The sequence below is a fragment of the Mizuhopecten yessoensis genome, unplaced genomic scaffold (genome assembly GCF_002113885.1).
Source record: "Mizuhopecten yessoensis strain PY_sf001 unplaced genomic scaffold, ASM211388v2 scaffold3349, whole genome shotgun sequence".
In the NCBI taxonomy this organism is placed as follows: domain Eukaryota; kingdom Metazoa; phylum Mollusca; class Bivalvia; order Pectinida; family Pectinidae; genus Mizuhopecten; species Mizuhopecten yessoensis.
The window spans coordinates 273,577-300,931 of record NW_018405000.1 but is presented as its reverse complement, the minus strand read 5'-3'; the positions used below and the strand labels follow the sequence as shown (position 1 = coordinate 300,931).

At 37.1% G+C, this 27,355-nt stretch overlaps 1 protein-coding gene across 8 annotated transcripts in view; it reads left to right on the top strand.

The window, feature by feature from the left end:
• LOC110447417 (A-kinase anchor protein 13-like) overlaps window positions 1–27,355 on the top strand; it is a 232,534-nt gene that overhangs the window by 158,313 nt on the left and 46,866 nt on the right. For all 8 annotated transcript variants that reach the window (XM_021493096.1, XM_021493091.1, XM_021493094.1 and 5 more), the window contains 3 exons: window positions 13,091–13,214; window positions 13,684–13,757; window positions 22,356–22,437. In XM_021493096.1, coding sequence (XP_021348771.1) covers window positions 13,091–13,214; window positions 13,684–13,757; window positions 22,356–22,437 — 280 coding nt within the window. The remainder of the gene's footprint in view (window positions 1–13,090; window positions 13,215–13,683; window positions 13,758–22,355; window positions 22,438–27,355) is intronic.

Here is a 27,355-nt window from a genome sequence, read left to right as displayed (position 1 = left end):
AAACTGATTTAAAAGAAATTTTCAGATTTTGTTTTCGTATATGTTAAACAAAGGAAGAATTGTTTGAGATGAGTGATCTTGGTGGAATAATTAGTGCTGGTTCCAAAAAAACTGCTTTTATCTCCAATACTACTAGCACTCCATTTAAACAAGATAGTATACCTTCATACAAAACTTCAAAATTTGTTCATTTGTGGACATTAGAATTCATCGATTGAGAGTTCACACAAAATTAACGGGGGAAAAAAGAAGAAAAAAAGAAAATTTCAGAAGGTTTTGAAAATAATGGTTCTAATTTGGCCAGCTCAAAAGTGCTTTTTTACTTTACTCTGTAAATACAGTATCACTAGAATACTAGCTTCATCAAGGAGGAGGACGTATATATATCTATCATCTTTATTTTATATTTTATCTGATGAAAGATGTATGGACAAAGTTTAATAGAAATATATTACCAATTGTTGACTTCCAGAGTAGAGATAGCATAGGCCTAGGCTTAGGTCAGTGGCACTTATTCACCAGAAACCCGTTTTTACAATATTCAACAAAAAACTGTTATGATAGGGCACTTAACAGTATGAAAACTTGTATGTAATTGGTGGGAATCATAAATGTTTACCTTGGATCTTAGATAAATTTTATATAAGGTCATTGACATTCATTCTTGAGGAAGACCTACATTAAAAAATTAAGTCAGTGAATACATAACGTTGTCACAATGGTGAGAGGAAGTCCTGTTTTATTAACATAAATACGGGAATATCTAATGTGTTTATAAAACAAACAGGTATCTTTGAGTACTTGATAGTCATCTCATCAAAGATCTGAAGTGAACTATAGAGTTGCTGGATCAATAACGTAGCACTACAGATCACACATAGGGGTTTACAGGGAGGTTTGGTCTGGCTAACATAGCACTACAGTCACACCTAGGGGTTTACAGGGATGTTTGGCCTCGCTAATATTGCTCTGCCTTGGTCCTCTGTGATTGGGAACATTGTCCCCTTTGAACTATCTCCAAAACTAGGGGTACAGAGGCATATATGACCCAGTTAATCTTGACCTGTCTTGGTCCTAGCTGTCCAATTGGGAACATTTTCAACCATGTGGTTCTGGGCTCACAGTGTACGACCTGGCTTATATTGCCTTGCCCTTGTCCGCCCTGAGTTAGGAGTGTATGTTTACGGAGGGGTTAAGGGGTGTGTGACCTGATAATGCCATTCTTTACAGTATTCCCATGTCAGGCCATCCTCAACCTAGGTATCATTTACAAATGTAAATCATACACACGGGAGGTTTACTGGTAGCATATGGTCACAGACTTCCTGATACCTTGACGAACTCTCCAAGACCATTGGAAATAGGCAATAAATGACAGAGAAAAGTAGTTCTCCACCGTGAGATGGACAGGAACCAGCAAATATTTATCAGTTGTTGGGTACAAACTCCTCTGGTCCTAGCAGGGAGATGTATAGGTACTTGTAGTACCACCTGACTTTGGGCGGCAGGTTATAATATATTTTTACAGACCTGTGGTGTGTGCACGTTTTAGGTCTGATAATCGTAAAAACAAACATGGTAGGTAATTACACAGGTGGTATTATTGTGTTTGTATATTTGGTTTGAAATGAAGCAGATAGGGTCGTTCAGTCTGACCGCATTGGAAGTATTCTACTGGGAATTCTATAATTTGGTTGTTTATTTGGGAATTCTAGTTGTGAAGTTGTAGAATTGTTGTAAAGAGGAAATGGTCTATAAGCAATATTGAAATTAAACTTTTATCAGTCCTTCCATCCTTTGGCACATGCAGTACCTTGTTATGAATTCTTTGAAAATATATTTCATTATTTTTATGTTGCTGTGTGAAGGCTTTTGATTAGATGTTTTGAAATTTCTTCAGAAACTTTATGTAGATCAGAAGGATGTTTTTTGAAGGTCGTGGTTACGATTGATGTCAAGGTCAAGGCAGTCACCGTAACGTTGCAACTGTTCTTTGTGACATGTTGTAGTTTGTAGTTGGTGTGATGTTTAAGCACCCCGTGTGTGTGTCATGGTTACAGTCTCTGTTATAATGATGGTTTCCGACTTCGTGTGCCTACAAGTTCTGCACCCAACACCCCTCAATTCTGATCCTATCTGTGATCCTGTATCATTCCCACAAAGTTGGCCCATCTCATCCTTTTCTTCTTGATGTTTATTAGATCATAATTCAAATTATTTGTGTCAGGGTGGTGGGTTGAATTAGTCCATTTTTTCTGTAACCCCAAATAAAAATATGTTAATAGTTTCCATGATTTTTTTATAAATAGGAAATTCAGTCTTCAAAATGTATATAGAATGGTTTACCAGTAGTTGTTGATATATCAAGTAATTGTGTTAAGTACTGGAGTTCTGGTATAGTTCTAAACCACACCTAGACTGATAAATACGTGTTGATTATCTTTAAAAATCTAATGGAATTAATCACTTTCTCAGCTAAAACTACCATCTTAGTTCTAAATCAATTACTAAATGAATTTCTAAGTTTACTTGTGATTCCATATAATCTAGGCCTTCAAAATGTTTGTAAACAATGTTGTAACAGTTTGTTTATCATCATCAATAATATTACATCATCTCGGCCACGTGGAAGTGGCAATAAACAGGAATGACTCAGATTGGTGGCCTAACTAATGACACTTGTGTTGCCATGACGAATGCCTCTGCCTCTATCACGGTGACACTGATTGGTGAACATTACATTCTATTTCTCTGGGGTTTAATTATGCTACCTTGGAAACCAGTAAAATCATCAGTATTACAGCTTGAATTTCAGTCCTGGGCTGTTGTCTAATAAGTAAGAACAGATTACTGACATTTCCCCACAGAACATTCAACCTGTTACCTGAGTCTGGGGGGTAGAAGTCACTGACCATCTGATTATTTGTGTAACATCACTCACTATAGGTGTCAAATTGTCTATACTCGAGGTTAATTAGAGGCTTATTAGCCTGATGTTGTAGACTGTATAGGCCAAGACTTGGTGGGAGAGAGATCGAAGCTTGCTGATGTAACCCACAAATACAGGCAGAGATTGACACAAGGCTGGTGGGAGAGATGAGGTGGTTGGCATTGATTTTTAGAAAGCTTGTCAGTGAACGTTTTGGTGAAGAAAAAGAAAAGAAATTCCCCTATGTTTTCAGTGATATTATTTTCGCTATTCCACAGTAAGGTATTATGTACTGACATGTGTACAGCTCCCCATGTCCATTTAGATTGGGATTCATTTCTATGGTTTATAAGTATATAATGTTTGGCCCCAAAATAGTGAATACACTAGCTAGCACACTTCCCTCAGAATTAATGCAATTAAATTACTGGTTTTTTTTTCAAAATGGTCTAGCTCAGGTCTCCACAGGGCTTTAAGATTATAAGGAATTCAGGATAGATGATACGATCTGGTTTTTCCTGTGTGATTTGATATATATTTTGGGTGTAATTATAGGTAACTTTGAAAGTTTGAACTAACCCCCTGCTGGAGAAGCTTAATGGAGGTGTACGGTACAGGTGCTGTTTTAATGTACTGACAGCCTTTGTGTAATGTAGCCTGTTGGGGAGGCAGGAATGCCTGTAACAGAGACTATGTAAGGCAGACAGGTTTAATTGGAGAGTCACAGCATAAACCCTGCTGCATTAGAGATGCACTGGGTGTAATGTAAGTAAAACCTAGGCGGGAAATAAAGCCTTAATTATTGTGCACTGGTCATGTCTACTTTTAAAATAGAAGAAAGGTTACTAATTTAAGCTCATCATGTGACTCCTTATTCCTGTCATGTGACTCTGTACTTCTGTCATGTGACCCCTTACTTCTGCATTATGACTCTACTTCTGCCATGTGACTCCTTTCTATACTGTCATGTGACTCCCTGTTCCTGTCATGTGACTCCCTACTTCTGTCATGTAACTCCCTACTCCTGTCATGTGAATCCCTATTCACCTGGATTCCCGGGACACACTGGCCTGTATATATCAGTGTCTCTAACAACACCCTTCTCCTCAAGTATTTTAATATTAAAACATACATTTTTTGTGATTTCTTTTTTTTGCTTATCTTTGCCAGATGAACTTGAACACACTGTAATAAAGAATTCAATTACTACTATAAATTAAGGGAGAATGAACATAAGATGCTGTAAGTTGTGTCACGCTGCCAGAATTATCTCTGTAATGGTTCTGGTCCTGAAAGGTGATACAGAAATAGCCTAAAATAGGAGTTAGAATTAGTTTGATTAATGAAATGTGAATGTATTAGTCGTTAGGTGTAACGAGGCTAGCCAGATCATGACACTGTGACATTCTGTGACCTTTCCTCTGACCTTGAGATAGTTATGATACATGTAGTAGATATGTGTACATGCATGTATGGCCTGTTGGAGAGTGTGGTGACGTATTATAGGTATTTACCTCCGTCAACAACACTAGTCCATATGTCCTTTACTGGTGTTGTACTTACTGACCTGTCCCTGATGACCAGGGTGTCGATGATAAGTAGACTTGTACTAGTCCCTGTATATAGTACACCTAATGTGGGAGGTACTGTGACCCAGTCTCACGTTGTTAATGTCAACATACCAGTCAGCACTATACACCGGTGGAACATCACAGACAGTAGTACCTGTCACTCGTTAGTCCATCACTGCTTGTACACTCCTGCTGGAATATTTATATGCTGATCTACAGAAGGAAACAAACCATGATACAGTGTAATTTGCTGCAACTTGCATTCGAAAACAGAGAAAAGAGATTAAAAAATTGGACTTCTGTATCCTTAAACTAACAGGAGCCAAGGTGATTATATACTAATTTCCTCAGTGTTGATGTCATGGCCCATCTGGTGTATCAAATAGTAGAGTGCCTTCATGTATAGTCGAGTACCTTCATGTATAGTATAATACCTTCATGTATAGTGTAGAACCTTCATGTATAGTATAGTACCTTCATGTATAGTATTGTAACAGAGTGCATGATTAATTAAATATAAATCACTGCCTCCGCATGGGATCGAACCCGGGACCTCTGGCTTACTAGTCTTACGCTCAACCGATCGAGCTAAAGAGAAGTTCTCAATAGCCGAGCGATATATTGCGGTTAGTATTTACCAGGGTTACATACTCCCCTTCCAGGAAAGAACTCGTCCTCAAGTTTTTCCAGGGGTAACAGCGATGCTTGTGGAGCAAGGTCGAGTATTTTTCCCGGGTCCCTACGTGGGCGCCAATGTAACAGTCTTATTCTAGGGGTCTCTTTGTATAGAACACTGTATAGTAAAAGCACAGCACTTAATACTCTGCTTTTAATGAAGAATCAAGTTTAAAAATAACCAGCTTTACAGGTAAAAGATATTACTGTCATTAAATAATGACACTGCTACTTTATAGTACCTTCATGTATAGTATAGTACCTTCATGTATAGTATAGTACCTTCATGTATAGTACAGTACCTTCATGTATAGTATAGTACCTTCATGTATAGTATAGTACCTTCATGTATAGTATAATACCTTCATGTATAGTATAGTACCTTCATGTATAGTATAGTACCTTCATGTATAGTACAGTACCTTCATGTATAGTTTAGTACCTTCATGTATAGTATAGTACCTTCATGTATAATATAGTACCTTCATGTATAGTATAGTACTTTCATGTATAGTATAATGCCTTCATGTATAGTATAGTGCCTTCATGTATAGTATAATACCTTCATGTATAGTATAGTACCTTCATGTATAGTATAGTACCTTCATGTATAGTACAGTACCTTCATGTATAGTATAGTACCTTCATGTATAGTATAGTACCTTCATGTATAATATAGTACCTTCATGTATAGTATAGTACTTTCATGTATAGTATAATACCTTCATGTATAGTATAGTCCCTTCATGTATAGTATAATACCTTCATGTATAGTACAGTACATTCATGTATAGTACAGTACCTTCCTGTATAGTACAGTACCTTCATGAATAGAATACAACCTTCATGTATAGTATAATACCTTCATGTATAGTACAGTACATTCATGTATAGTACAGTACCTTCCTGTATAGTACAGTACCTTCATGAATAGAATACAACCTTCATGTATAGTATAATACCTTCATGAATAGTATAGAACCTTCATGTATAGTACAGTACCATCATGTATAGTATAGTACCTTCAGTCCCTAAATGTTTATTGGACTCTCCTCCTTTTATGTCCCAGCTTCATTTGAAAGCCAATAGACATTTTGTTTTGAGATGTTTGGTAGGAAGCCAATAGACATTTTGTTATGAGATGTTCGGTAGGAAGCCAATTTGGTTTTTAGATGTTTGGTAGGAATGTTTTTCGGACATTTGTTTTGAGATGTGCGGTAGGAAGGTTTTTCAGACATTTGTTTTGAGATGTTCGGTAGGAAACCAATAGACATTTTGTTTTGAGATGTACGATAGGAAGCCAATAGAGAGTTTGTTGTTGAGATGTTCGGTAGGAAGCCAATTTGGTTTTTAGATGTTTGGTAGGAATGTTTTTCGGACATTTGTTTTGAGATGTGCGGTAGGAAGGTTTTTCAGACATTTGTTTTGAGATGTGCGGTAGGAAGGTTTTTCAGACATTTGTTTTGAGATGTGCGGTAGGAAGGTTTTTCAGACATTTGTTTTTGAGATGTTCGGTAGGAAGGTTTTTCAGACATTTGTTTTGAGATGTGCGGTAGGAAGGTTTTTCAGACATTTGTTTTGAGATGTTCGGTAGGAAACCAATAGACATTTTGTTTTGAGATGTTTGGTAGGAAGCCAATAGACATTTTGTTTTGAGATGTTCGGAAGGAAGCCAATAGACAGTTTGTATTTGAGATGTTCGGTAGGAAGGTTTTTAAGACATTTGTTTTTGAGATGTTCGGTTGGAAGGTTTTTCAGACATTTGTTTTTGAGATGTTCGGTTGGAAGGTTTTTCAGACATTTGTTTTGAGATGTTCGGTAGGAAGCCAATTTGGTTTTTAGATGTTTGGTAGGAATGTTTTTCGGACATTTGTTTTGAGATGTGCGGTAGGAAGGTTTTTCAGACATTTGTTTTGAGATGTGCGGTAGGAAGGTTTTTCAGACATTTGTTTTGAGATGTTCGGTAGGAAACCAATAGACATTTTGTTTTGAGATGTTCGGAAGGAAGCCAATAGACAGTTTGTATTTGAGATGTTCGGTAGGAAGGTTTTTCAGACATTTGTTTTGAGATGTTCGGTAGGAAGCCAATAGACAGTTTGGTTTTTAGATGTTTGGTAGGAATGTTTTTCAGACATTTGTTTTGAGATGTGCGGTAGGAAGGTTTTTCAGACATTTGTTTTGAGATGTTCTGTAGACAAATTCAGGTTAGGAGATATTTATATTAATATTGAGTAAAAATAATGCAAGGTTACAATTTCCCTGGTATAAGTAAGATTGCTGGAGATTTAAGGGTCATAATGTTAAAGTCGAGGGTCAACATCAGTTGTCCTACTTTGTTGATGATTTGAGTTTGATGCCCTGAAATATTTTTCTTCTCTTTGTGAAGAAATATGTCAGAACAGATCAACTATGATAGATGAAATACTTAAGTTTCTTGTTGAAATCGAAGAAATTCACAAAATAAACAGAAATAGAAAGGTTATAAATAAAGTCATTATGTAGTTTTATAAGTGAAAGTATTAGACTGCTACTGTAGCAGATGAGAAATAAACAAATATCTGAGTGGGTGATGGTGGGGAGCAGCGGGTACACAATGGAGGAGGTGTTTTATGAATGGAAACTTGGCACCGACTGAAGCTTCCTAAATGTATATAGGCCTGGTGACTACAATGTTACAGGAGATAGAAGCTAGCTGCTGGCCCGCTGTTTACAACATACTGCGTAACGCGGTGACTATAGCTCACTGTGATCTGTGTTATATACCCCATAGTAATACAGACACACCCATACAGTGTATTACAACACACTGAAACAGGTTGTCACAAAACAGTAGCAGGAGATTCCCCCTGGATATAATTGTTGTTAAAATACCATTTTGCTGTTCAAAAATGGATCCAGACCAATTCTTCATTCAACATTTTATCTTAGAATGAGACTATCAATGCTGGAGATATCAGCTGTGCTGAGGTATTGTGGATAATTGTGTAACGTGGTGTTGCTTTTTGGGAAGACATCAGGAGACCGAGCTAAGCCACATACAGGAATCAATACTGGAGCCTGTCTTTGGGGGGGAAACTGGAGAGGCGATAAGACCATAGGAAACATATACTTTACAAGCATTTTACTGATAGAGACCAAATCCTAAGAGGCAGCAACTTGGATGGGGAGATAAGATAAGGCCCCCATGTAGGAACCACCTCATCATGTTCCTTATGGCCATTCACAACCAAATGTCTAAGGGACTGCCTGGGATTATGGTGGTAAGTGTCCTTTCCATCCCCATCACACGGGAAGGGGTGTACTCCCACACTTCCTTATAACTTGTAAAGATATTTGTAAAATGGTTTTATGGTAAATCATTTGGTTTTATACTGCTCAGCCAAATATTTTATTACTGTAAATCTTTCATTTTGACATGTACTTTGTTTACCAGGAATGTCTAAGATTCTAGAATACTAGAATTTGTAAGTGATCATAACTATTTATGGAATAAATATTTAAAGAAGATTCAAATTTATTAATAGGTCTCCTCATGAATTATCATGAAAATCTAACTCTCATGTAAATTGATTGATTTACTTTTGTTCTAACTTGGTTTATAATCCTGTTTCAATTAATATCTGACTGATTTTCTCCTAAGAGTAAAAATATTGTATTTTGATCTTGGATTGTGTTAAACAAAATCATGTTCATCACGCAGTCGATGAGTCTCTAAACATGTTGAAATATTGATATTTCTGAAGTTTAAATAACAAGAACTATATTTGTTGTAACATATGGCCCCTGATGTTATAGTTTTAATGCAACCTTATTGTGACATGCAGACTTAAGGTAGTATGCTACTTCACTGTGACATGCAGACTTAAGGTAGCATGCTACCTTATTGTGACATGCAGACTTAAGGTAGAATGCTACCTTATTGTGATATGCAGACGTAAGGTAATATGCTACCTTACTGTGCCATGCAGACTTAAGGTAGTATGCTCCCTCACTGTGACATGCAGACTCAAGGTAGTATGCTACCTTACTCTGATATGCAGACTTAAGGGAGTATGCTACCTTATTGGGACATGCAGACTTAATGTACTATGCTACCTCACTGTGACATGCAGACTCAAGGTAGTATGCTACCTGACTGTGACATGCAGACTCAAGGTAGTATGCTACCTAACTGTGACATGCAGACTCAAGGTAGTATGCTACCTGACTGTGACATGCAGACTTAATGTAGTATGCTACCTTATTGTGATATGCAGATCGACTTAAGGTAGTATGATACCTTACTGTGACAGACAGACTTAAGGTAGTATGCTACCTCACTGTGACATGCAGACTTAAGGTAGTATGCTACCTTATTGTGACATACAGACTTAGGATTGTATGATAGCTTGCTGTGACACATCTCCTTTCTACACATGGAAGCCTGTTAAATGTCTTTTGAACTTTGTCATAAACATATTGAGGACACATGATAATGGCTCTTAGAAATAAATGCATTGATATCAGTATATATTGAGAGATTTGTATTGAAAGGTGCTAAATGGGGGATAACTCCAACACAACTTACAGGAACAATAGGTAAAGAAGCTTACATCATTGAACTATATAGTCCAACGGCAATATTTTGGTTTACAATGGAACCTTGAAAGAAGATCCTAACTCAGTTATCTTGAATATGAACAAGCTTAACTTGATACTCTGTTATGAGAACTGGATTAACTTTGAACCAGATGAATTCAGTCATCAGGTACATGAACAGGATAAACTCTGTTATCTAGAACATGGACCAGATCAACATGGTCATTAAGAATGTGAACTGATTAATTCCACCATCTATTATGAACTGGCATCGATTAACTAATTCATCTGACACATGAAGTGGATTCATTTGGTCATATAGAATGAGAACTTGATACCTTGTTTATCTAGAATGTGAACCAAGCTTCTGCTGTATGCTTTGTCTTCCTTTTAAGAAGAACTTTTTCTTATAGTTAGATTTGAAGAAAATGAGCTTGCCACTGTGTTGGTAGATATTGGTTTAATTCTCGGTGATAGACGCAAAATTGTTGCCTACCTCTTGGGTTGGCCATTGTGTGGATGTTCTGTGGCGAAGTCTTCAGTATTATGTTATGTGTATCAATCAGGGCCCTATTGGGCCTTTGCTGACCTATCAGTGTTCAAGCTAATGTTAAATTATATCCAATAATGGTAGGATTGATATATTCAGGAAGTTGCCACTGGTGTTATGAAATAAAATGAAAAAAATGAAATAAAAAAAAAATGAAAAAAAATATAGGACTGATATTGGATATCTAGAAAAAAGAGTTAGCCAGACCCGCTATCATCTTACATGATCTGTGTCATACAGATGTTTGTTTATATGTAAACTACACCAGTATTGACAGGTTGATGGATATTTAGTACTACTCCCTATAAAATTATAACACTTCCAATTGAGATGCTGGAAGATTCTGGGGTTAGGTTTTTAGTAATACAAACTTACATTTAAGTTTATAAATCTTGTTTCTAACAAACTACAGATAAGTAATCTGGTTTTGATTGGCACAACAGTTCCATCTTGGAGTGATGTAAGATGTTTTTATCAGGCTGTCTGAATTGGCAAGGATGCAAATTGCTACAGTTAACAGCTATTGTCAGTCTGTAAAAAGTTTAGTTTATATTCTGTTAGGGTGTTGTCTTCCCCAACTGACCGAGATTTCCCGAGGCTGATTCTATCTCGGTGCTCAGGGCAGTGTACCTGTCCAAAACAAACTAAATGTAAATATTGCTACAGTCAGCTTCATATTAGTTAGTTTTTAATCTTTTCTTTTGGCACTTTGTTTAATTTATAATTTTGGTAATGTTTTGTAATAGACAGAGTGCTTAGTGGTTGGCCTGTGACTAGGACTGGAAGTGCTGAAGATTGGGGTCACTCCACTGCTTCCTGGAAATACATTTAGTTTCCTTTAGGAGGACATTTCTTATAGCATTGTCCTATACTTACAGTTTAGCCTGTTTGTCAATGGCAGTACACCTGTAATGATTGGTATCTGTTTATAGCCGCATGATTGAAATGGTGTCACTATACACAGCCAGCAAGTATATAAACACAAGGATGTTTGGCTGTAGTGTAATAATCAAAGTAAGGTAGTGGCTACTAAATATATACTGTGTAAGTAGGTCTGTTAAGACAAAGTAAGGAGGGTTATTTACATAAAATGGACATGATGTATTTGGTACATCTTGGTAATGACGATGATAGTAATGACCTTCACCTTCCTGTTGGTAATGATCGACCTTCACTTCCCTGTTGATAATGATCTTTACCTCTGTGTTGATAATGACCTTCACCTTCCTGTTGTTGATGACCTTTACCTGTGTTGATAATGACCTTCACCTTCTTGTTGGTAATGATCGACCTTCACCTCCCTGTTGATCAATGACCTTCACCTCGATGTTGGTAATGACCTTCAGCTCCCTGTTTATCAATGACCTTCATCTCCATGTTAGTAATGACCTTCACCTTCCTGTTGGTAATAATTAACCTTCACCGCCTTGTTGATAATGACCTTCATCTCCATATTAGTAATGATCGACCTTCATCTCCCTGTTGATAATGACCTTCATCTCCATATTGATCATGACCTTCACCTCCCTACTGATAATGACCTTCACCTCTGTGTTGATAATGACCTTCACCTCCCTGTTGTTGATGACCTTCACCTCTGTGTTGATAATTACCTTCACCTTTCTGTTGGTAATGATCGACCTTCACCTCCCTGTTGATCAATGACCTTCACCTCCATGTTAGTAATGACCTTCACCTCGCTGTTGATCAATTACCTTCACCTCCATGTTGGTAATGACCTTCACCTTCCTGTTGGTAATAATCAACCTTCACCTCCGTGTTGATCATGACCTTCACCTCCATATTGATCATGACCTTCACAACCGTGTTGATAATGACATCCACATCTGAACTGTATAATTATGTCCCTTAAACAGCATGGGGGGACATATTGTGTTAACTCTTGTCTGGGCCCATTAACTTTAAACCATTAAGGATATCTTGATCAAACTTGAAGTATACTTGGGTCATCCACAGAAGGTGTGCAATGCACTAGAATTAGGTCTCGTGCTTCACTATATACAGAGTTATGGCCCTTTGTTTATTTTCAATACCAAAGTTTGTCCACGAGCATTTGTTATATGTTATATCACCTACGTTGACCAAATTTACCATATTTATGTATCTTGGGAAGGCGGAATCTCTCGCACTGAAATCAGATTTTGTGGCCCACTAAATGTACAGAGTTATGACCCTTTGTTTATTTTCAATACCGAAGTTTGTCCACGGTATAACTTCTAGACCGTTAAAGATATCTTAATCAACATTGAAGTATACCTGCATCACCCACAGAAAGTGTGCAGTGCACTGGAATTAGGTCTCGTGCCCCGCTATATACAGAGTTGTTGCCCTTTGTTTATTTTAATACCAAAGTTTGTCCAGAGCCATGTTATTTCACCTATGTTGACCAAACTTACCATATTTATGTATCTTGGCATATCTTGATGAAACTTCACATGATTAATAATGGGCATATTTAGTTGTGCATTCAAGTCTTTATTTTCAGATCAGATCGTTGCCATAGCAACCACTTGGAGGTTTCTGATTGGTCAAAATTTAGATGTTGTTCAATTTTTATGGAAATTGTTATATAGGGGTATTTGGGGACTACGAGTTCAACCGCATATCTTTTATTGCCATAGCAACCACACGGAGGCTTCTGATTGGTCGAATTAAGTCTGATGCATCTTTGCGACTATGGAGGCAGTTTGGGGGACTTCAGTAATGGTCCCCCATTACAATTACTTCTTGTTCAGTAATGACCTTGCCTTGATTTTGTTTCCACAGCACAAAGAGAAAGAGAACAAGGGCAAGTCTACCCACCAGTTTGTGTCTGTGTCCTTTAGTAACTCCACCGCCTGTCATGTGTGTCGCAAGTCCATGGCCAACAAACCTGCCGTGCGCTGTGAAAGTAAGTATATTTCTACACTTATCCCACCTAGAGAAACCACTCTGATTAAAAATCATCTTTTACAAAAATCCTTTTCAATGTACATGTCTCAGTTCACCTGCGTATAGCATGATGTGGTTTTATAAGTAACATTTAGAATGTTTAACTCTCTGTCCTATGAGATCAATTATATCATGTTTTCAATTAAACTGAACCTCTTTCTGAAAACCTTTTGATTATAATTTATAAACAGTAACATCATAACCGTTTCAATACTCAATTCATGCTAAATGTACTAGAACTAGATAAAATTTCACATATTTGATATACAAGAGGTTCTTAATTTTAACAACCCAACATTCCATTCCAAAAATAATTTGCTTTGCTAATGAGACTGATGCTATTTATTGATAAGGTACCATTACTAGAGATGTTCTGTGGAAAAAGAATATTCCCATTTCGTTGATCAGTTATGTTTTCTGTGTTTCAGATTGCCTTGTAAATGTTCATGAGAACTCCTGCAAAGAGCAGATAACTCCCTGTGATAAGAACCGAATTCCAAAGGTAAGACTGATAGCAGGTATCTCCACCTGTTTCTGCTGGTGATTTCGTCTACAAACATGTGGAGCCATAATATTAAACTGAAGATCAATACACAACTTCTAAACTGCTGCTCTACCTCCCCCAGATACCCATCGTAAAATTTAGTCATGATTTCTAATTCTCAATAATGTTTCTATAAATTGAATAGCAAAGTGCATAAAAGTGACCTAGTGGTCCTATAAATAGTTTATTGGCATACTTGGGCCAGGGCGGAGTTCCTTTTTATGTGGGTGAAATTGATATTTCTCAAGTTTTGTAAGGGTAATTATAATATACCTAAGGTTTTACATGTATAGTCAGCGTTCTCCAGCAAATCTCGTTTTACTGCCCAAGTAGAATGTAGACCTCACCCATACCAATGTAACAGTGTTATAACGGGGAAATGTTCCACTAGGGAGAATCTGTCTGTTCTACCTTCTGTATGTAACAGTATTCCATTAGGAAGTATATGTCTGATCAAGCTTTATTTTCTGCATGTATTATGTTTTATGTAATTTCCTTCTATTTCCTTCTAATTTTGCACTGGGCATCTACTGAATTCTAACTGTTCATGTAGGTAAAGCTGTTTATACAGCTACGTAGACTAGATTATGAAGGTGTGAAGTTAATGGAAAGTGTAGGTTTGCATGACCTTAACTGCTTTACCAGGGATAATGGAAGATTTCTGTTTTAATAGAATTTGTCTTTTTTATCACGAATGACCTTGACTTTCTCCAGATGGAGGTTTTGCTATGGATGACATGGAAACGATTGGTAGTTAATTGGCACCAAGTTTAACGTCTCATTAAACAAAATGTCTGCTAATAAAAAAAATGTACACTCCTTTGCGATAGCCTTTCATTGTTTACAGCCTTTTGTTCTCAACCATTGACCTCAAGGTCACTCTAGAGGTCAAGTGGAAGGTCAATCTGGTGGTTGTTTAGTAGACATGATAGGTGATACTGATAACAGATTGCAGGCCTATTAAATACACATTATATAGATACCACTCGCAAGCCTCTCCAGGCAGGTATAGACCTGGAGTTCATTCGTTTGTTGCCACTTCACAATTGTTTATCGAAAAGTGGTTCTTGCTGTAGCTAATGTTATTTGGGTCAGGTTGAAATGTCTAATCAAATTCTTCGTGTATTAAATTAAGCTCCAATAATCCATCCAAAATCTTAATTCAAAACAGAAGTTATACGACGAGTCAGTTTGTTTTGTAAACGTGTGATTGGGTAGGTTTGTTGTTTACAATGATGTGATTGGTTAAGCTTCTTGTTTACAAACTTTTTAGGTGCAAAAAAATAAAAACAAATGATGCGGTAAAGTCTTCGTCAATGAATGACGATGATCAGGGTTACAAATGGGCTTGTACTGGTGTTCAGGGTTACTGCTGGGCTTGTGATAGTGTTAACGGTTGTTATGATATCACAGAAAAGGGTATTAATTAACAGCAGGTGAAAGATCATTCCCCATCATCCCCACACCTAATTTAATCTCCCACAATCTCACCGCTACATTACCTACCTGTTACACCTCAACACCAGTACAATACCTGTGACACGTGATGTAAGCAGTATTTTCTTTGGAGAGAAAAAAAATAGTATTTTCAATGAAAAAATGAGATTGTTTACAAGAAAATCTTCTAAAAAAGCGAAAAAGGTATGTTTATTTTCATCCGAGCAAATTATTTAATTTTGTTTGTTTTAGTTCTGGGATGTTTTGGATTAGTTTTATACTGTAGCAGAGAAAAACATACAAGTGTGGGATAAATCCTTGATTTTCCTGATTTGTTTGTTCTCATCAATAATTCTTCTGAGTGTGCCATTTGTGCTGGTTTTTATGGTGACGGGTTGTGAAGGTGTTAGTCTTCCCTGTGTTGTCAGTCCTCAATTCTTCAGAGGTCGGATTAATGATGTCCTAAGTCTGTGCGACAGACGGTTGGGTTTATCTACATGTGCTTCCATGTTCCGTTCAATCGGTTTCCTACAGGAGGATGTTGATGTGTTATTTTTGTGTGCAGTTTGAGATACTGATGACTGTAGATATATAATCACGTGCTGACCACCTTGTACAGGGATCCTCCCGGGGGCCATGTGTTTGATGGGGAAACTATCAAGGAGTGTGACAAGCATTACATACCTGTGATTCAGCTAGGAGTTGCTTCTGTAACAGATAAACCTTATAAGTAGGACATAGACCTCAATCAGCAGGCAGGGGCGACTAGCCAGGTTTGACACCTGAGAAAAAATAACTTTGTCAAACTCATTTAGATAGAAATGTTTAGTGTGTAAGTAATGTGCATTATAATAATTTACACTGGAAATTAATGATTTAAACTGTATGAAAAGGACACGATCTTACAACCTTCATCGGCCCGTGGACATCCTGTTTGGTTGGAAGGATGAGGTAAGGTTTATGTAAAAAAAAAACGGTCAAATTTTACCAGAGGTTATGGTGCTTTATTCATGTCCTATTCAAATTTGTAATGATCACAAAATATCTGGAAATAATGCTCAAATCACAACTAACATAGCATCTAATTAAACATGAAGACATCATATGACATTACCTTTAAAATCACCTTATAAATATACCTTTATGTTAAATAATATAGAAATGTCATATAATCACCTGTTATTTACCTGTTATACAATCACATAGATCACAAACAGTTGTACCCTATTCACAAATTAACAATGAGATGTAAACAGTTTCAGACAAAGTACAATCTACCAGCTGATTATACATATGACTAATTATTGCTGGGGAAAATGCCAATATCATGTGATTAGTTGAGGTGGCTATCAGTAAATGTTAGGACCATTATGACAGTGTTATATTGGTAATAATGTTCACCTATTACCTGAGGTCATGACCAGTATGAAAATGTTATATGATATTTATTGCACTTGATACAAAGCCTCCTGGGGTCATGGCTATACGAATATGAAGCCAAGGTGTTGTATAATTTTTATCACCCCAAACAGATTTGGGGTGTGTGGGGGGCTTGCTGAGGCCTAACAAAGATTCCTTGGAGACCAGAACCTGGTAGGAGAATGTTTATTGGTTGGTGTTGCCTTTGAGGGGGATGTGTATTGATGAAATAGACATAGTTGTGACTGTGACCAGTATAATCGACAGTGATTAGGGCAGATTAAAGGATTATCCTGGGAGGTTTATGACCTCTTTGTACTGGGACAGATAACCTTGGGGAACAGTCCAGTGAGAAACATGTCTGATGTTTCATCACCAGTTTAGTGTGCACACAGAGGTGAGGGAGAGAGGCTTGTGTACTTAGGTAGTGATTACCCAATAAAACTTCCATTAAATCTCAACCTGCCCCTACACTTGTAAACACATCAATTTTTTAAAATGAATTATCTCCCTTTGTAATTTGTATGCTGAAGTTAAATTGTGTAAAAACATTTTATAGGGATATTTACACCCAGCAACTCTTATTGGTGTTACCTGTAGGGGGCAGTGTGGGGGACCTTACCTGTGACTCACAAACAGTTTGGTAAACACTACAGGAATGTTAAAAAAAATTGTAAAATGTTTACTACACTTGGCTTTCTGTATCTATAAAGTACAAATGTTTTAAATAGGTGCTAATCCTTTCTTCGAAATTTTAATGATTTTATTACCTTATCAACGCATCGTATATAGCACAATGCTAGAACTTTTACATATCGACCATTTTTTTGTAAATGTTAGATTATAGCAAACATGAAATGATTGAAATACAGTTTTAAGAGACAAAACAGTAAATATTTGTGTTAAAGAACTAACTGTAGATATTTAATCAAGTGAACCAAACAAATTAAACCTCCACCATTATTTAACCATTGGAAGATTTGTTTTTGATCAGATAAGTGTGTTTTGTCCTATTGACCAACAATGGCAGTGTGACTCACATAGATAGGTAACCCATACACCTACATGTGATCAACTTGTTGAAATTTAATCTCGACAAAGCTATAGACTTGATGCACACAATGTCTTAGATAATTACAAACCAATCTGTCATCACAGTCATACTCATCAGCCTGGTTAGCTTGCAAATGTTGTCAGGAATTTTATACTGTGATATTTCAATAATAAGAACTTAATTTTTTGAAGATGAATGACTCCAGCTAAGTTAAATTAACATCAGTCCTATAACCAATATAATGAAAGCAAGCATAATCTTTGTTTTAATATAAAACATGCACTGGCAAGCTGACCAATTATTGTACTTCATGACCCAAATATAACATGGTGTTTGTTGGTGTTTGTCAAAAGCTTTAAACAAATAAATCCCTCCTTGACCTTCAGTCCACATAAGTGTACCTATCACTGGTAAATATGGTAGACTTTGGCTTGAATGAAGTTAGATCCTTGTCTTATTTAATGATTTAAAAAACTTGTTAGAGATATGGATGATTAGTGACCTTTAAGCTGTGTTCTGTCACAGGTGTGGTGAGACTTGTACAAGGAATCAGTCTGAGGTCTGATAACATCAGTACAAACACCACAACAATATACTAGGACAAACACCACAACATTATACTAGGACAAACACCACAATAATATACTAGTACAAACACCACAACAATATACTAGGACAAACACCACGACATTATACTAGGACAAACACCACAACATTATACTAGGACAAACATCAGAACATTATACTAAGACAAACATCACAACCATATACTAGGACAAACACCACAACAATATACTAGGACAAACAATATACTAGGTCAAACACCACAACAATATACTAAGACAAACACCACAACAATATACTAGGACAAACAATATACTAGGACAAACACCACAACCATATACTAGGACAAACACCAGGACAAATACCACAACCATATACTAAGACAAACACCACAACAATATACTAGGACAAACACCACAACCATATACTAGGACAAACAATATACTAGGTCAAACACCACAACAATATACTAAGACAAACACCACAACAATATAATAGGACAAACAATATAATAGGACAAACACCACAACATTATACTAGGACAAACACCACAATAATATATTAGTACAAACACCACAACATTATACTAGGACAAACACCGCAATAATATACTAGTACAAACACCACAACAATATACTAGGACAAACAATATACTAGGTCAAACACCACAACCATATACTAAGACAAACACCACAACAATATACTAGGACAAACAATATACTAGGTCAAACACCACAACCATATACTAAGACAAACACCACAACAATATACTAGGACAAACACCACAACCATATACTAGGACAAACACCACAACAATATACTAGGACAAACACCACAACAATATACAAGGACAAACACCACAACAATATACTAAGACCAAACACCACAACAATATACTAGGACAAACACCACAACGATATACTAGGACAAACACCAAAACATTATACTAGGACAAACACCACATTATACTAGGACAAACACCACAACGATATACTAGGACAAACACCACAACAATATACTAGGACTTCTATTGGAACGTTCACTGTTAATAATCATTACCAGAGGGTTACCAATGTGACCTTGACTGTTTGACCTGTATAAAAATATCATGGCTTTATTACAATTTAAAGTACTACGATTTCCAATAGACGCACACTTATGGCCTATAAGTCCATATCCGATACATTTAAAAATCAAAATATGCATTACTTCAGGTGCAAAAGATAGGTTTTTTTCATGTGACCTTGACTGTTTGACCTCTAGATTGATACTAGAGGGTATACCTGATGTGACCTTGACTGTTTGACCTATCAATTAGTATCAGAGGGGCTGCCTGATGTGACCTTGACTGTATGACCTGTAGGTGAATTTATCTCTTTCCTTGTAAAAATGTGAATACACTTTTTCGTGGTTTTGTGTTTGTTTGAAAAATGTTTCCACCCTGCAAAGAAATAAAATAAAGGAACACTTTCAATACAGGAAATAGAAAGTGCCTTGGAATACTTCCTTAATCAATGAGGATCAGGAAGTATATAAGGAAACAAAATAAAGTGCATACAAAAATTATAATCTAACATGTTTCAACAATTCGACAGTCAAGTACACAAAAAATCTTGTTTTCGTCATTAAAATGACACTAGTGTTCGCTGGTATACCACAAACTCAAGGTTGGTGGTATTTGAAAGTTTGGGTAAATTGAAACTGGTGTAAACAAGTTATTTTAGGATCTCTGTAATTGTAAGTGGTGATTTGATAGGATGACAAGCTCATTAAGTACAGAACAGTTGTAGAAAGAACATGTTTCGTGTTGGGGAACATTTCTAGGGTGGTAGACATGGGGAATACCTGACAAGTCAACATAGTGAGCTAGACAGAGGAATGTATGGGAGGCTGAAGATAGCAAAATGTTACATTGTAAGTCTTCATATCTTTATAATTAGGCAAAGTCAACGGAGGTCAAATCAGACAAGGTCATGACCTCTCAAGTTCAGTTTTGGTAAGTTACCTAAGAAAAGTGGGAACTTGTTTATGAAGTAAGCCGGGGTACAGTGTGGTGAGACTGTAAGGGACTGTTAGTAGCTGGTATGTGGGAAATGTGTTGATGTGTAGTTGTTGTACCTTATACACTGTGATGTAAACACGTACAGTGATGGACATGTTTTCATAATCAGGCATTCTGCACTGAGCGACTTCCTGTTTCTGAGAATAGTACCAATATACTGGGAATAGTATTTGTTCCAGGATTTCACATAGCTTTGTGGTCGGTAATCCTGGAACTTAGGTATGGTATCAGAACAGGAATAAGGGACATCTGTATCACTCCTGGAATTCCCTATATAACTTGCATAGTACTTTTCTGATCCGCAGCTCAGTGTGTTAGAGCATATGACTAGGAACCTAGGGGTTGCAGGTTCAATCCTTGGTGGAAGCACACTATTCTCTTTCCTGTTATATAATATTGACTTTGTCCCTTTGCTCACACCTTATAATAGGTGGTAGTGACTTTATCCCTTCCCTCTACCATCTACTCACCATAAACCCCTTATCCAATCACCCCTTATCCCTCACACCATCTATTCAATGGCACACTCCTTATTGACTCCCTCCCATCTGATCTCCCACCAACTCCTGTCCACCACACTTGCTATTGACCTTCCCTGTACCAATCCCTTATCAATTCTCCTCCCGTCCTTTCCCCATTTCTCCCTATTCCTGATCAAAAAACCCCTTTAGCCCCACTCTCCTCTTGTTATCAGCTCTTTAGGGTTAATTGAGATATTCATAGGTTGTTAAATGAAATTAGAAAGTGGAGTCATTAAGATCTGTCCCAATTCTCCTGTATCAGTTACTATGCCAACAGACTGATCCCTTTTCAGACTAGGATCAGCCAGACCCAGTCTGAATGTGTGGGCCCAGATGAAAGGGTTGTACTACTTTTACACTTGTATTCCACCAGATATTGGTGCTGCTTCGATGATAAATATGGTGGCTTTGTTGGTTTTATGGCCTTGATGGCTGTGGTGATATGGGATCAATGCTGAGGAGGAGGAGGAGTTTCCATCACCCCGGGGCAGGGGGTACAGCATACACCAGTCAGAGATGTCCTAACATCCAAACCAACCAATCATATTCCTTCTCTTAGACTGCCTTATCTTGACGAAATGTCTATTTTTAGTGTGATCTAGTAACAAACTGTGTTTATTGATAAAAAAAATCTTGGAGTAAGGTCAGGAAAAATCCTAAAGCATGTGATATTGAGTTTGTTTTATCTCCCAGGTCAACAGGAAGTGTGAGGTTTAGATAAGGACACCATTGCAAGTGTGCTGCACTGGTGAGGCTGGTTAACAGTAGTGAGTGGGACCACAGATTATCTTGTTCAGGACTATAACAGTAGTGACTGGGACCACAGATTGTCTTTTCGAGGACTATTAACATAAGCTGTGGGAAATCTGTACTTCTAGAAAGTATACATATTGAGCAGTACTTGTGTGGAATACTCAGAAAATTCATCTTAAATTCAGATTTACATATTCATTTACTGACTGACTCCGTAAAAGTTCTTCCTGGAACGAGTAATATACAGTGTGAGTTTGTGTGGCTGATACAACTGGTCCTGGTGGTCGTGATGGTGAAGTGTTTGTGATATAGAAATGTTATACATATCCCGTTCATGACCTGACTCACGGAGTCGATGCTAATTCACATGGGAATTTCTTTTTTGCATTACATTCTGTTTGATGAGGAACAACATAACATGCTCACAGACATTTTTATATCAAGTTTCACACACAAGGGAATACTGATGTGCTGATAAAATTTCTTCACACGAAAGTGCTTCATGTTTCATGTAGATGGCCACAATTACATAACTGTCTGAAATGTTTAACAGGATGTAGATTACGACATTTAGTTGTATACTTGGCATGGTATACTATATTGACAAGTAATTGTTTGTGTTTGTCCACAATATTCCAAGGAATTGATGAAGTGATTGTAAACTTATCATATTACAATGCTATTGAGATGTGTTTGGTACCGTGTGTCACCTGTTGATAACCATGAACTGTTCTGATCTTAACAAGGTGCCGCCCCAGCTGACCCGGGAGTCGGCAGTACAGATGACCAACGTTACCTTGAGGGAGAAGCAGTCCTCATCGCTGCCAAGTAAGTACTATCTATCACATACGACCTCCTCAATTGAGGGACCGGACCACCTGTGTTGAAAGACTACTATCACAGTTCCCCATTGGAGTAATTTATTCTTTATGAAATGAACCTGTATTAAGAGACCACTTGTGTTGAGCGACCACTCTGGACTTTCCACAGGTTGACTGTACCGTATCTTACCTGATAAACACCCACCGTGATTGATACAGATCGGACTAATCCCACAGGTGTCGGTTCTATATTACATAAAGGTTTGGCAGTTTTCGTGAATACTATAAAATTGTGAATACTGCCAATATGTGTACAACTGACTTGAGCTTCCCTTACCAGCTACCCTAGAAAATTTAAAGGAAACGAAACAGTATAAAAGTATTAAGTTGGACAAAAAGTATATTGGTCAGGCATCATGCTTTTAAAGACAAAAAACAGTTTTCAAAGATATTTCTAAACATTTTCTTCAGGTTGGTAAGTATGGATTATGAAAAGTTCTTTTTACACAACCAATACAATGTTCTATGTGACGTTTTGATGACTAGTACAACATGTACAACGTCACCTTCATCAGACAAATGACCAATGAAGCGTATGCACACAAAGGGGTAAAATGTGTACGAGTTGTCCACAAAAGTTCACAAAGGTACTGAGTATTGTTCAGCACAGCTGGTATACAGACAGAATGTGTTTTCATGCTTTGACATGCTGCAATTACCTCATCAGTTTCAAAACATTTCCCCATTACCATACAATAACTGTACCCCCTGTCATAGGATACATTTTACCTATACAGTAGGTGGGCCCCTCTATCATACAGTGTGTGCTGCTCTTAGTTCTACGTTTATCATGTACAGTATATACCATACATAGGTATCTGGAGATCTATCGGTAATTATCTCCCTTGCCTGACCTATATTTCACCTCCAGCTGAGACGAGGATTGATAGCATTACGTATACAGTTGGTCAGAAGTACACAAAACTTAATATAACATTAACTTACACACAGGCAATTTATTCCGTCCATAACTCTGAGAATTTAGTTTTCGAATCTTGGTTTTATGCGAATTATATTATTATTTAATGGTTCAACCAAACATTGGCAGTAAAGCAGGTGCTGATGGAAGATTGAGTAATATCCTCTTCAAGAATGAAGTTAATTGACTTCTCCTGAAATAACACCTCTCTCCAGACCTTAGGTGATGCTATTGTATCTCTGTTACATTAAGGCTATACATTGTATATAGCATACAATATCAACTGCAAGTTCATTAAATTAATACTGTGATAATGAGCCAGATTTAGCTGTAAAAACTGTTATAATGAGCCAGATTTAGCTGTAAAAACTGTTATAAGCGAGCCATATTTAGCTGTAAATGCTGTTATAAGCAAGCCAGAGTTAGCTATAGACACTGTTTTTAGTTTTCCATAAATACTGGTATAGGTTAGCCAGCTAGATTTAGCTAAAAATAGTGTTATATATATAAGCTACTGCTAGCCCGCCTGCACCTTAATCTCTTTTGAATTTGATAGTATGCTCATTTAACATCATTCTTTGTGAAGAAACAAAAAGAAAATTTTATTTTTCTATCATTTAGCATTTCAGTCTCTTAGAATTATCTAAATATTGGCATCTTGTAACGAAAACAACATTTGGAGGTTTTACTTGATATATGAAGTGAACAAAACGTGGCCTTGGGTCTGATTGTGTATTGAGTTGAAGTGACAGAAAAACATTAAAATCTATAAGTATGTTAAACAGTAGAAGTGAGGTGTGTGTACGATGTTATAAATCCTATTACAGGGCGATCACTATACTAACTTTATCTTATCCTCTGCTGTACTGTACTTGTAAACTGTTGACAGGATTATTAACAGACTACAAATGTATAAAATATCATTTCTGGTGTTCACACACTGGCACACATATGTGTGAATCGCGTTATACACCTCTTTTATTGTACAGTAACATTTAGCATTGTAATCACTTAAGGCAGAGTGATTCTAGCCAGTGTTTAGCAAGTAAATATGCTGATAGCCTTACTGTAATGAGTCATTGTAGTCAAATGTAATGGCATGTCCACACAAATTCTCACACCGGTTTAAAAGTTCCTGTTGGTCAGTGAGAATATGGCTTTTATGGTTGTAGGAGCGCTATGTGTATAAGACTATTACTGGGCAGATAACTAGACTGTACACAGATGTAATGAACACGTCTAAAACGTTGGGTCTTAATGACGGTGAAAACATTAGCTGTGTTTATACATTAGAGGGAGGTTCTTGGGGAAGACATGTAGTGCATTGTGCCTATCAAATGAGGATTTTTAATTTCTTCTGTTCTAAAAATTAAGAAAAATTGTGTATGTGCACCAAATTAAAAACTAGATTTGATAATGAAAGGATATCCTTTATCAACAAAGAACCTTCAAATGTTGATGCTGATAATCCCCTTCATTTCAAATTAGAATTTCCAAGTAGTGCAAATCCCATAGCAAAATGGAGCAAATAACTTATGCTTTTCTTAGGTATTTATTACAGATGATAACTCTCTCCTTGAAGTTCTGAAGCCAAAAGGACACTCAATTTAACATAGGATTACCAGGACTGTGACTATATAGATACCTGTAAATTTGGTTGGTGATACATGAATTATTATCAGACAATTGTTTGCAGATCAATAGATATTGCTATTTTAAAAAGGTGTAAAATATGACACAGTACAGATGTAAAACTCTCCATAACAAACATTTTGGTCACAGTCCAGACAGGATTTCAAATGTCCATACACTGACATTATTGTTGATGAAGTTTTAGGGAAGCTGGAAACTTTTATTTCTACCATTCATAAATGTTTTCTGAAAAGAAAATCGTATATTGTGAGACTTTTATGAAAAAGGGGAAAGAAATGGGGAAAAAACTCAACAAGAATTTTAAGTGAAAAAATTACAACAGGCTCAGACAAGGATTCGATCCCAGACCCCAGATCATTAAACTGTCTGTCTAACCAACTGAGCTAGTACCTGATCAACGGAAGTATATCCTGGCCAAGTTGATCTACAGTTATATCCAAAACAATGTAAGGGAGGTTACTGTATGTAAAAAGAAACATACAGTGGAACTCTCTAGTGTTTTGTTTACACTGGGACAGGGATCCTTAATAAGATATATGACGATACACACTCTTTTTAGTCATGATACAAAGGTCTAAGGTTTGATTACCACACAGCATGTAGGTACGTGTTTCTACTACTTGGTCTACTGGAGTAAACGGGACAACACACATTACCTGCAGCAGAATTATCTGTTTGATAGCCACATCAGTCACAACATATACCCAGTGATTCGGAGGCTGGCTTGACCTTCAATATCTGAACCTACGACTTCTATATGTACTGCAACATTGTTTCAGTGAAAGTTCTGTACTTACAATGGAATTGTTTGTATACAATGAAAATGATTGAACAGTGGTTGGTATCTACATAGATGATAATGTAACGAAACGTTACCTACACACTCGGGTTCGACTGCCGCTTTCGCTTGCAGGTTCCATGGATTGTAAATAAAGGATGAAATAGTATTTAGGAAGCAGAGATCGGTGACACAAACAACTTAGGCAGATATAGATTTCGCACGTTTATTGTACATTCAAACTTAACAGTATATATAACAAGACACGTGGCGGCAGGTGGGTTTCCAAGTTTCACTACAATTTAGGGAAATATTCAGTACAACACGACCCTGTCTATAACTCGTACTCGCTCTATATTCGAGCAAGCTACCTTATCACTAATCCTAAAGCCCTCCTTGAGATAACTCAAACCCGTGCACGAGGACATGCGGCTATCACTTCCGCTCAATAGCTTTTCCGTTAACCCTTCCACGTTCCGCCACACGCCTTCATGTGAGCTAGAGGAGCCTACCGCTCATAGACACACCCACGGCATGCCCAGAACATAAAGGGCGGAGAATGCATAACATCTCTCCTTCAAACGGTATGACGACCGGCATGTCTCCCGGAAAAATATCTCGAAGTTCACCTCGCTATTTCCCTATTAAACTAACGCCATAGTACAAAAATACTACCAAAAACCTAACAATAAATGTTCAGTAAACGTTTACAACCCCGAATTCTGGAAGGATGGGCGACATAGAGTAATTAAATCATTGGATTTAGACAGCAGAAAAAATGCTGCTTACCTGGCTGAAGTCGGGAACAAAAGTGCTCTATCCCAGAAGCCCGGTTGATTATTTCCGGTAGCGGCCGGTATAATTTTAAGGATTCCCGCTGGTCGGTGAATTAGACGGAACGCAACGCCCCAAAACCTTGGTGCGTTACACTAACACCCCAGTGTTAATTTGATTGGAGAGGACAGCTTTGTTGCTACCATTTTTACACAAGTTTGTGGACGTGACGAGTAGCTGTTTTGTGGTGAGTCCGCATTGGAGAAGCAACAGTGTTACACGATTGGCAAACAAATCAAGATATGCTCCCTATAGATGTGGAGTCTCGTTATAATACTTCATGGAGAGACACATTCACCTCTAGTGTCTATATCATACTCAAGACTTATAAGGCAGTCCCAAGTTCAGTGTTTCATCATTACTAAAAAAAATAGTGATAATAAACAAAAACACCTGTTATTAATGACTCATTATAATTAACATGATTGTGTCATCGTGCTATGGTAAACAGGGCCTTGTAGGATAATTTATACAAGAATACAGAATTATATTTGTATTTCTACACTTGATGACATTTTCCCTCAGTGACCTTTACAGAGCTTATCTCTAGTAGAACTGTCAAGTAGTCTCAGCTGTGTGTTAATATGTCAGCACTGTGTACACCCTAGAGTAGGACTGTAGGACCCTACACACCAGGCTATGTATTTGTGGTGACACCGACCATTGTTTGGGTGAAGGTTA